The sequence below is a fragment of the Mobula hypostoma genome, chromosome 6, assembly GCF_963921235.1.
Source record: "Mobula hypostoma chromosome 6, sMobHyp1.1, whole genome shotgun sequence".
NCBI lineage: Eukaryota > Metazoa > Chordata > Chondrichthyes > Myliobatiformes > Myliobatidae > Mobula > Mobula hypostoma.
In genome coordinates, this window is record NC_086102.1 from 93,473,280 (window position 1) to 93,486,226 (window position 12,947).

At 44.2% G+C, this 12,947-nt stretch overlaps 1 protein-coding gene across 9 annotated transcripts in view; it reads left to right on the forward strand.

Annotated features, from left to right (window-relative positions):
- mcf2la (mcf.2 cell line derived transforming sequence-like a) overlaps window positions 1–12,947 on the forward strand; it is a 307,378-nt gene that overhangs the window by 136,859 nt on the left and 157,572 nt on the right. For all 9 annotated transcript variants that reach the window (XM_063051229.1, XM_063051230.1, XM_063051232.1 and 6 more), the window contains one exon: window positions 9,896–9,986. In XM_063051229.1, the coding sequence (XP_062907299.1) occupies window positions 9,896–9,986 (91 nt within the window). The remainder of the gene's footprint in view (window positions 1–9,895; window positions 9,987–12,947) is intronic.

A 12,947-nucleotide genomic window follows, 5' to 3' on the forward strand; every position in this document is an offset into this window, starting at 1 on the left:
CTCTTATCTTGTTAAGCAGCCTCATGTGTGGCACCTTGTCAAAGGCCTTCTGAAAATCCAAATATACAACATCCACTGCATCTCCCTTGTCTAGCCTACTTGTAATTTCCTCAAAAAATTGTAATAGGTTTGTCAGGCAGGATTTTCCTTTAAGGAATCCATGCTTGCTAAGTTCTGCCTATCTTGTCATATGCCTCCAGGTACTCTGTAACCTCATCCTTGACAATCGACTCCAACAACTTCCCAACCACCGATGTCGAGCTAACAGGTCTATAATTTCCTTTTTGTTTCCTTGCCCCCTTCTTAAATAGCAGAGTGACATTTGCAATCTTCCAGTCCTCCGGAACCATGCCTGAATCTATCGACTTTTGAAAGATCATCACTAATGCCTCGGCAATCTCCACAGCTACTTCCTTCAGAACAGGAGGTTGCATTCCATCTGGTCCGGGAGATTTATCTGCCTTTAGACTATTCAGCTTCCTGAGTACTTTCTCTGTCGTAATTGTGACTGCGCACACTTCTCTTCCCTGCCACCCTTGAGTGTCCGGTATACTGCTGATGTCTTCCTCAGTGAAGACTGATGCAAAATACTCGTTCAGTTCCTCTGCCATCTCCTTATCTCCCATTACAATTTCTCCAGGATCATTTTCTATTGGTCCTATATCTACTCTCACCTGTCTTTTACTCGTTATATACTTGAGAAAGCTTTTAGTATCCTCTTTGATATTATTTGCTAGCTTCCTTTCATAGTTCATCTTTTCCCTCTTAATGATCTTTTTGGTTTCCTTTTGTAAGGTTTTAAAAACTTCTCAATCCTCTGTCTTCCCAATAATTTTTGCTTCCTTGTATGCCCTCTCCTTTGCTTTAACTTTGGCTTTGACCTCTCTTGTCAGCCACAGTTGCATCCTTTTTCCATTCGAAAATTTCTTCTTTTTTGGAATATATCTAGGGAGGATGGCAATGCACTTGGGATGCAGTGGCCACTCCAGGTCCAATCAAAGGTATATTTGTTCATCTTGTATGTCTTTTTTATAAATGCAAGACACCGCTGGATACCAAGAACATCAAGTACTGCAGGAGTATCCCATCAGTGAGTTGTTTGATAGTGATAGAGCTGGACTTATTGTGTACTGTTGTTGTGTATCATTGGACAATGTGTCATGGGAGTGATTGTCTTGGACAGTTTTATTGTGCTTGCAAGTCCTGGCTGGACATTGGTAATGTAGAGTATTGCAAATCTGGTTCATTGGTGAGACAGATGGTGGTGAAGTTGCATTGCCTCGATTGTGGAGAGGACTAGGCCAAGACTGCGGAGTCACCTGCTGCAGCTGACAGGAGAGGAGATGCCAGGGTGGTGTGGGAAAGCCCTCATGGGGCATGCTGGAATTAGTATTGGGTTGGGGGCTGGCCTTACTGTCAGTGCTGCTCTCCAGTGTTCACTCAGTGCTGCCCTCTGGTGTTCTCTGTCAGTGCTGCTCTCCAGTGTTCACTCAGTGCTGCCCTCTGGTGTTCTCTGTCAGTGCTGCTCTCCAGTGTTCACTCAGTGCTGCCCCCTGGTGTTCTCTGTCAGTGCTGCTCTCCAGTGTTCGCTCAGTGCTGCCCTCTGGTGTTCTCTGTCAGTGCTGCTCTCCAGTGTTCACTCAGTGCTGCCCCCTGGTGTTCTCTGTCAGTGCTGCTCTCCAGTGTTCGCTCAGTGCTGCCCTCTGGTGTTCTCTGTCAGTGCTGCTCTCCAGTGTTCACTCAGTGCTGCCCCCTGGTGTTCTCTGTCAATGCTGCTCTCCAGTGTTCACTCAGTGCTGCCCTCTGGTGTTCTCTGTCAGTGCTGCTCTCCAGTGTTCACTCAGTGCTGCCCTCTGGTGTTCTCTGTCAGTACTGCTCTCCAGTGTTCGCTCAGTGCTGCCCTCTGGTGTTCTCTGTCAGTACTGCCCCCTGGTGTTCTCGCTCAGTGCTGCCCTCTGGTGTTCTCTGTCAGTGCTGCTCTCCAGTGTTCGCTCAGTGCTGCCCCTGGTGTTCTCTGTCAATGCTGCTCTCCAGTGTTCGCTCAGTACTGCCCCCTGGTGTTCTCTGTCAGTGCTGCCCCCTGGTGTTCTCTGTCAATGCTGCTCTCCAGTGTTCGCTCAGTGCTGCCCCTGGTGTTCTCTGTCAATGCTGCTCTCCAGTGTTCGCTCAGTACTGCCCCCTGGTGTTCTCTGTCAGTGCTGCCCCCTGGTGTTCTCTGTCAGTGCTGCTCTCCAGTGTTTGCTCAGTACTGCCCTCTGGTGTTCTCTCGGTGGAAGAAACAAGCTGGACCAGGACAACTTACGGGCAATTCTACAGTCATGCCACTCTGGGACTTGGGCTATATTATTTAATAGGTTTCAATAGGAGTACAGTATTTAATGTCAGAGAAATGTATACAATATACATCCTGAAATTATTTTTCTTTGTAGACATCCATGAAAACAGAGGAGTGCCCTAAAGAATGAATGACAGTTACAACGTTAGAACCCCAACTCCCCCTTCCACACACAAGCAGCAGCAAAGTAATGACCCTCCCACCCCCACCAGCAAAAAAGCATCAACGCCCTCTGAGCACTCAAGCATGCAGCAAAGATTCAAGAAAGACACAGACTTAGCTGATTTTTGAGACTATGTTTGTTTTTCTGCAATCGTAACCAAATGTGCTATTTGTGCTCCATCACAGCTCCCACCAAAAGACCTCAAACCAGACTACTGACTTTCAGAAACCTTTTCCCCACAGCTCTCTAGAACCTTCTCTCACATCCCACAATCCTGATTGGCTGACTCACATTTCTAAACTGAACAGCGTCTTAGCTGAACCGAGAGCACACTTTGTGCATGGGACACTAAAACTGCTGGTATAAACTACCTCATGGCATAGCAGTAGAAATCTTAACCAGGACATTACTCTCTCCCCCCACCGAAAATAGTCATGTCCTCATGACTTTGGAACTTATTCAACCATTGTTAACAACACAGTATTCATGATTTCAGAACCCCCAATCCATTTGTAAATGGAAGTACATAAAGTAAATGAAGTAAATGAAACGCCGCTTTCAACTGAATCTGGGCAAACCAACACTGGCGTGTCAGTGGTCTCAGTTACTCCAGCCTCTGCTTTCGAAGACTCCCGTTTCGATGACAAGTAACCAGCATACGGGTACTCATCAGTACTAAAGCCCCCAGATCCCAGGAGCACCGAGTGGCATCAATGGTAAATGTATCAAATACTGGATGTAAGAGGATTGATAAAGTGAAGTAACTTGAACACCTGTATCAAGAATGGCTCTGGAAGAAACACCTTCAATCCGTATGGATACATCAGCGGATGGTCCCACTAAACCTTCAGGAATAGTGTTTTGCACTTTAGTATTTCCTTGATCCACTGATTGGAATGTATCCTCCCCGAGGCGCCAGCCTGTTCCTTTACTGGGTCCCTCCATAGTTTCGCCTCTTTTCTTCTCTGTTTGATTAACCACTGACTTACTTCTGAAGATTTTCCAGTCCCTCGTGGTCTCGCTTGAAATGCCTTTCTTCTCCACAGATGTAACAGAAAATACCAATCGCTTCTCTAGCCAGGCGACCTTTTTCAGGAGCATTCTTCTATGTCGTAAGTCCTACAGGTGGGTTTCCCAAAGGACGTACCATGCTTACCTGAAACATTAGCAAACATCCATCAAATCAGCTCAGCTTGAAGGTTTTCTGCCTCATTCTTCAGAAGCTCTATCTCTGTGACATCAGGGGTCATTTTAGCAGCAGAGGCTACCACTGAAGATATTACTTGGCTTTTGGAAATGTTCTGCTTCTCAATCATGCTTTTCTCCTCTCTAACTTCTCTGAGTAACTCGGTAAAAGGTGGAGGAGGGTGCACCTTGCCGGTCACTCGAATACGTAGAGCAATCACGTCATGTGACAACTTGCCCTTCACAACTTGCTCCATCCTCAAACAATTTCTCTCAGATAGTTGAATGCCCCCTTTGTGGCACAAACAGTGCAGCAACTTCCCCAACCTGAAAAGGTAGGCAGACAGCTTCTCTCCTTCCCCCTGGAATGTGTGCCTAAATTTCACACTAAGATCAGCTGTACTTCCAGCAGTGCCAAAAGCACCTTCTAGAGCTTACAGGTAATTAGCTGATATGGCTAGGTGATCTTCTGCCATTAGGATCCTCACTATATCATCTGCTGGACCCTTCAAACTTTCTACTAGTCTTTGTCTTTTTTCGTATTATCTGAGCACTGCCACTCATCCATTAATTGAGACGTCTGCTCAGCCCAGGCCTCAGATTCTTCTTCCCCATCTGGCGTGGGCTTGATTTCAGAGAACACTCCCAGCCTACAATAACTTTAGAATTTATCATCTAGTGATGTAATAGCCAAAACCAGCTCAGAATTTCCGTCAACTGCTGAAGGACCCATTAGACCTTTCATATCAGACAACTTGTCTCCTCACTTCGCAGAAACAAGAACAACTTGTCTTTAAAGTCTTTACCCTCAGCAACATGCCCCCTTCTCTAAAAAATATGGACTGCCTCTCTAGGGTCTCCCAACCGATCTCCCAGCTTCAGTTATGTCACTGCTCATCTGGACTAACACGACATCCTTACCAGCTGATTAGTCAAAATGCTGGTTAATCAGTCTAACTTTTCCCCCTGCTTTTACAGACCTCAGCACTCTCAGTAGCAGTTTGTCAGGAATTTGGACATCCACCCCACTCAGAACACAAGTGTTATTTGTGGAAAACTGCTTCGCATTGCACCAACCCTTTATCCCTGCAGCATCCGTAATAAAGTACCTTGTCACTTTCCCCAGCACAAATTTAAACACAGGCTTAAACATACAAATCACCTAATCAATCCTAAAACACCATTCAAATAACATCTGAAATCCCGGACAAGCCCCTACAAAGTGTAACCCTCTCACCAGTCTCGATAGCTAACTCAGCTAATAGCCATGGGACTCAGCAGAGAGAATACCACCTTTCATAAGGGATATATGATTTTGGATTCAACCAAGCAGAAACATCATGATGTTCTGATTAAAGAAACTGTGATTTGAGTGAATACTGCCCATAATTATCTGTTGGCAAGAAATAGCAGATCGTACACCACATAAAGTTGTAAAGAATTCACCAATTTCAGCTTTATCAAACAATTAATAGGAAAGAAGAAAAGAAAAGAAAGGTCTATTAGATTTAAACCAGTCCATTGTGCCCATAGGCATTGGAGCTCATACTGGAGTATTTGGGGGTTTATCTCTTACTCACGTTCTGGACCTATGGTCTCCTAAAAACACCGGCCACATTTGAATTCCCCTTGAAGACCATCTCGAGCAAACTGGCTCTTTCTCTCTCTCTCTCTCTCTCTCTCAGGAGTATAACCCTTCCTCCTTGGAGCCATTCATCTGCACAAAGCACTTCTTGCAACAGGGACTCTCCTTCTAATGGTATTCAGTGGCATCTTCCCATCTGTCCCAATCTGCAGCACCTGCCAAAAGACCCCAAACCAGAATACTACACTTCAGAAATCTCTTCCCTACAGCTCTCCAGAACCCTCTGTCACATCCCACAATGCTGACTGGCTGACTCACATTCCTAAGTTGGACGACATGGCTCCTTATCTTAGCCAAAACCAAAACATACTTTCCAGTGTGGCGCACTGCTTCTACAGAAAACTGCTAAGATAAACTAGCTCACAGCAGAGCAGTGGAAATCTTACACAGGGCATTACACACTTATTCACATAATGCAGAACAAAATTTCCAGAATTATACTTTGTATAGACACTAGCGGCATGTTAAACTGCTATGTGCATACTATGGCCATTAGGAATCATAGTAAACAGTTACTTGTAATTAAATAATTATGTAAAATACAAGCAGATAATTAATTGTTGGGCTGCAAAGAAAATGACAATTAAATGGTCGGATACAACAAAAACCATGCACGGTGGTTAGTGCTGCTCCCTGCATTTCCCAGAGTTCTCAAGCACTGAGGACCATGTTCATTGTAACACACACAAAATGCTGGAGGAACTCAGCAGGTCAGGCAGCATCTATGGAAATGAATTCCCTATTCCTTACCTAATGACAGTCCACGGCAGAGTTCCCTGATTACTGCCCAATGTCATACCAATCCAGTTCCCTGATTCCTTCAGAATCCCAGAGCACCACAGAGTTTTCTCATTCCTACCCAATCCTTCACAGTTCCCAAAGCTCCCCATCCAGTAGAATACCATGTTAGAGTTTCCTTTGCCATAATTTATACCCAATTTTACACCAGCAAAGTTCCCCGTTCCCTGAGCCTTGAATAAACCTACACTTCCTAAAGGAAGGGGGCACTTGCTACACAGAGGGTGTGGTGAAGTTTCTTCAAACTGGTTCCTGATAAGGCTGATCAAGAGCCAGGAGTGTTACAGCACAGAACACACCCTGTGACTCACCTTGTATGTGCCAATTATCAATACCATTTACACTAATCTCCTGTTTTTAGTTCTCCTCTACTCCCCAGATTTTAACACTCACCTACACAATAGATAAAATTTACACTGAAAGTTCAGAGTCTTGCCTCAACTAATTTCCTGGGTAGCCAGATGAATGTTCTTCCAACAGTTTGCATTGCTTTGTGTTTATAATTACCAAACCATAATACATGTCATAGAGTCATAGAAAAGAACAGCACAGCAACAGGCACTTTGGCCCATCTAGTTCATGTTGGAATCATCTAAACTGCCTACTCCCATCGACCTGCATAGGGACCACAGTCATCCATATCCCTGCCATCCATGTACCTATCCAAACTTCTCAAGTGTTGAAATCTAGCTTGTACGCACCACTTGCCCTGGCAGCTCATTCCACACTCTCACGATCCCCTGAGTGAAGAAGGTTCTTCTCATGTTCCCCTTAAACTTCTCACATGACCTCTAGTTGTAGTCCCACCCAACCTCAGTGGAAAAAGCCTGCTTGCATTTACCCTATCTAAATCATTCAGAATTTTGCATACCTCTATCAAATCTCTTCTCAGTCTTCTACATTCTGAATTATACAGTCCTAACCTATTCCTTATAACTCAGGTCCTCCAGACCCGGCAACATCCTTTTGTAAATTTTCTCTGCACTTTTTCAACCTTATTTACATTTTTCCTGTAGGTAGGTGACCAAAACTGCACACGATACTCCAAATTAAGCCTCACCAACATCTCATACAACTTCAACATAACATCCCATCTCCTGTGCTCAATACATTGATTTATGAATGCCAATGTGCCAAAAGCTTTCTTTACGACCCTATCTACCTGTGATGCTACTTTCAAGAAGTTATGGACCTGTGTTGCCAGATCCCTTAGTTCTACCACACTCCTCAGTGCTCTGCCAACTGTGTGAAACCTACCCTGGTTGGTCCTACTGAAGATCAAAACCTCACTCTTATCTACATTGAATTCCATTTGCTATTTTCTCCCCATTTTTCCAGCTGATGCAGATCCCTCTGTAAGCCATGATATCCTTCCTCACTGTCCTCTAAACCCCCAATCTCACTGTCCACTAAACCCCCAATCTTGGTGTCATCTACAAATTTGCTGATCCAGATAACCATATTATCATCCTGATTGTTGATATAAATGACAAACAACAACAGACCCAGCACTGATCACTGCAGCACACCACTAGTCACAGGCCTCCAGCCTCTAGTCAGAGAAGCAACCATCCACTACCACTCTCTGGCTTATTCCGCAAAGCCAATGTCTAATCTAATTTACTACCTCATCCTGAATGCTGAGTGACTGAACCTTCTTGAGCAGCCTCCCAATGTCTTGCTAAAGTCCACGTAGACAACATCCACTGCCTTCCTTTCATCCACTTTCCTGGTAATGTTCTCGAAAAACTGCGTAAGTTCTGTTAAACATGACCTACCACGCATGAAGCCTTGCAGACTATCCTTAATCAGTCCATGTCTATCCAAATACTTACTTATTCATTCCTTAGAATTCTTTCCAATAACTTTCCCACAATCAGTTTATAATAATCACCTCTTGAACTAAGTTGGATATATACACTCAGTGGCCTCTCCATTAGGTACACCTTTACACCTGTTCGTTAACATAAATATCTAATCAGCCAATCAAGTGGCAACAACTCAATGCATTAAAGCATGCAGACATGGTCAAGAGGTTCACTTGTTATTCAGACCAAACATCAAAGTGGTGAAGAAATATGACCTAAGTGACCTTGATTGTGGAATGAATGTTGGTGCCAGATGGGTGGTTTGAGTATCTCAGAAACTGCTGATCTGCTGGGATTTTCACAGACAACAGTCCCTAGAGTTTACAGAGAATGGTGTGAAAAGCAAAAAAACATCCAGTATGCAGCAGTTCTATGGCTGAAAATGCCTTGTTAATGAGAGAGATTAGAGGAGAATGGCCAGATTGGTTCTTGCTGACAGGAAGGTGACAGTAATCAAGTAACCATGTGTTATGACAGCAGGTGTACAGAAGAGCATCTCTGAACACACAACACATCGAAGCTTGAAGTGGATGGGCTACAGCAGCAGGAGATACACTTTATTAGGCTCATGAGGTGCCTTATAATGTGGCCTTTGGTGTTCTTTTATTCAGTTTGAAGGTGGATTCAGGAAATGAAGAGCTACGTAACAGAAGATATGATTGTTATACAGAGACAATATGGCCAAAGGGGCCTTGATAAAATAAATAAATAATAACCTGAAGGTACCAATTGAAGTTTGCAGGCAAAGGAACAAGAGTAGTTGATAAGGAAGATTTGTTTTGTTCAGCATGTTGTTATGGTCAGGTTCATTGCTTGATTAAATAGTGAAAGTGATTTCAATTGCAATCTTAAAGGGAATTACATTAATAATATGCAGAGCTATGGAGTGAGAGAGCAGGGAGTGTGATTAACTCCGTAACTGTCTCAAAAGCTTATGCCTGCATCTTGGCCTAATTGTTCTTGTGTGCTCTTTCTTTCTTTCACTCTACAATTTGCCTTCCTGTAATTCAAACCATTTTAGGAATGTAATTTTAAAACATAAACTAAGTTTTTACTCACCTCCTCCACCGATAGTCACAAAACACAGCAAAATCTCAAGATTGAGATGAGAATGTTGCTGTCAAACAAATCCTGCAGGGGCTATGCCACACACTTGTGCCCCAATGAATAAAGAAGCAGAATTTTACAATAAAGCCAGTAGAGCTGCTGCAGCTGAGGTCTGTATTCCAGTTCCATGTGACTCCCAGTACCAGGAATAGAAATGCTTGCTGTCACTATGAGGGCTTGCCCATCCTTTAAATCCCAACTGTGGCTGGCCAGAAGCCAAGTGCTGGCATTGTACAGTCGGTTCAGATTTCCAGGGTCTGTGGTTTGCAGACTCATTTGGCACCATCTGTGACACGAGCTGTTGAATGAAAGGTAAGTATGAAGCTGTTTCTGGCGAACCAGTGCCAATCCCACCCCCACCCCCCAACTTACCTCACGTCTGATTGCATTCTTGTTCATTCCTGAGGAAATGCTGCAATTTGATTTTCTATTAGAATTACCATCGATCTGGGAGAATTCCTGAGTCTCTTTTAGGAAAATAATTTATAACCTACCATTAGCATGTTCCCTCGTCAGCAAGAGTGACCTAACGTAATGCGTGATGCGGAAAACGAGCTTCGATTGTGCCCTCTGACCTGGGTCATGGCTGTGCTTGGCAGCAGTTAGTTTCTCGCTAACTAACGGAGTCGTGGCTTTGAACCCTTTGCTCGGTGCCAGGAGATTTAAGATCCATGAGGGTGTGAGCAGCAGAAAGATCAGCACACTGGGGGGGGGTTTGATGGTGTAATTATCTGGGACAAGCTGATGTTCTTTACTATTATTAACTTATTTTCTGAACTGCTTCTCTTGTTCAGCCTTCAAGATGGTGGCATTGGATTTATTCTACTGGTAGACAGGAGACAGGACAAATGGTCCTCTGTAAAGGCATCGCTGCTGCGAATTGCGGTGAGTTTCATTTCATTACAGACTTCGGCAGCCTTCTCCTCATACCTTTAAGGCAAGTGCTGAATAATAAACAAGCCAAAAGAAATTCAGTTATCAGTGACACATGATCAGCATGGCATGGAGCGCGTTGGCCAGAAGAGGGCTGCCAGCTTTTGCCTATGTGCAGATGTTCAGAACTGCACCATGCGTCTCCACTCAGCCGAGACTGCTAAATGAGATTGTTATACTTGGCCATTGGACTTCTTATGGAGTCCTCCAGCTGCTGAGTACGAACCTCTGCAAATTTTCTTGGGCTTACACTAAGACAGCCTAACATGCACAGGTTAGCACTGCAGCCTCCCATCAGCCCCTTCATTAGAAAGGAAAACACATCTGCAAGGGAAAGGTATGTACAGTGATTTTAAATTATTTTCACTATTTTTGTGTTTTATTGTTAAATGGTAAAAAAAATTAAAACGTGCAGTTTTCTAGGTTAATTGGCCTCAGTAAATTGCCAGTTTCTGAGCTGTAGCTTGGTGATTCTATTGCAATTTTATCTTTTAGTTATATGATGCTATATACAAGCTGTCTCTGGATTATAACTCCCAAATTTATGGATACCCCTCCATACAAATATGTCCATACATTCATTTCTATGAATGACAAAACCAATTTCCACTCTCCACTTTTAGTAATTGTTGTTTCATGTCATTCTTGGTGTTGGATAATGTTTATGATTGTCAGAGATGTGCAGAACATTCAATCTCTGATGAAAGGTCTTTGATTTGAAAAGTAGCTCTGCTTGCCTCCACAGATGCTGCCTTACCTACTAAATCTTTCACCATTTTCTGTTTTTATTCCAGGTTTCCATCCCCTGAAGTTTTCTTGATTTCCCTTCAGCTTCATTGATGGCTTTGAGAGGTGCAGATGTGGTTGAAAAAGCAATCACTGAGGGTGGAGGGAATTGTGGTTTACGATGTGAACCAGCAGCCAGCTTTAGAGCATAAATCCACTCGCAGGGTGGTGTTGCAGTAATAGTAGGTTTAGTGGCTGGGTGACTAACTCATTGTGGTGCACAGATGTGCCAGTTCTGTCTCAGTCCTGCTCATCTGACCTAAAAATCACCTAGTGGTCAAAAATTTGCCTTTTTATCTGCCATGAGAGTAGTCCACCATCAACCTGGTAGCAAAGTACATTACACCTCAGGTCAATATCAGGCAGGTACTGGAGGAGCTGAGCTCCATAACCAGCAGTCACGAAGAAGCAGACCCTGATGTGAGGGATTTCATCCAGGCCAGCTTGAAGAAGTCTCTGAACAACTACCACCAACATATCACCTGCAGAACCAAAGAAGCTAACACACTTGACCACTGTCAAGAACCCTTACCGTGCCATCGCACATCCGCACTTTGGAAAGTCCGATTACTTGGCTGTACTTCTACGCCCTGTGGTTAGGCAGAGCTAAAGTCCTCAGCACCAGTGGTGAGGACCAGGAAGGTATGGTCGAGGGAGGTGGAAGAGCATTTACAGGTCTGCTTTGAGTTAATCCACTGGACAATATTCAGGGATTCATCTTTGAATCTGAATTTACATACCATAATTGTCACTGATTTCATCAAAACCCGTGTGGATGTGTGTGTGCCTTCGAGGACATACTGCACATACCTAAAGCACAAGCTGTGAATGAACTAGGAGATTTGTGGTCTGCTGAGGGCTGGGTCTGTGGCGTTCAAGACTGGCTATCCAGACCTATGCAAGAAGTCTAGCTGTGACCTACGGAAGACTATTTTAAGGGCAAAAATCAATTCTGATTAAGGTTAGAGAAGGAAACGCATGCCTGCCAGCTCTGACAGAGTTCACAGGCCATTGCTTTCTTCAAAGTGAAACCTAACATCATGAATGGCTGTGGTGCTTCACTCATGGATGAACTCAATGCCTTTTATGCACGCTTTGAAAAGGAGAATAAAACTACATCTATGTAAATCTCTGCAGCATCTGGTGACCCTGTGATTCTATCTCAGAGACCAACATAAGAACATTTTTCAACAGAGTGAACCCTTGCGGGGTCAGGCCCTGATGGTGTATCTGGCAGGGCTCTGAAAGCTGTGCCAAGCCATTGGCTGGAGTGATCAAAGGCATCGTCATGTTTTCACTGCCGCAGTCAGAGGTTCCCACCTGCTTCAAGAGGGTGAAGATAATCATACCAAGAAGAACAGGGTGAGCTGCCTCAGTGACCATCACCCAGTGGCACTCACATCTACTGTGACAAAGTGCTTGGAGATGTTGGACATGGCTAGAATCAACTCCAACTCCTGACTAAGCAAGGACCTGGACCTGCTGCAGTTTGTCTGATGCCACAATAGACATAGAGCAGATGCAATCTCACTGGCTTTCCACTCGCCCTTGGATCACCTGCACATTAGTAATACTTATGTCAGGCTGCTGTTTATTGACCTCTGCTCAATGTTCAGCACCATCATACCCTCTGTTCTAATCAACAAACTCCAAACCCTGGGCCTCTGTCCATCATTCTGCAAGTGGATCCTTGACTTCTTCACTGGGAGACCACAGTCCGTGTGGATTGGAAATAGCATCTCCTCCTCGATGACAATCAACATGGCGCAACTCAAGGTTGCGTGCTTAGCCCACTGCTCTACTCTCTCTACACCCATGACTAGGTGGCTAGGTGTAGCTCAAATACTGTCAATAAATTTGCTGATGACACAACAATTGTCAGAATTTCAGTTGGCGATGAGGAGGCATACAGGAGTGAGATAGATCAGCTGGTGGAGTGGTATTGCAGCAATAACCTGGCACTCATCGTCAGCAAGACCAAGGAAATGATTGTGGACTTCAGGAAGGGGAACTCAAGGGAGATTGTGCCAATGCTCAACGAGGGATCAGCAGTGGAAAGGGTAAGCAATTTCAAGTTGCTGGGTGTCAACATCTCTGAGGATCTATCCTGGGTTGGAACATATTGAT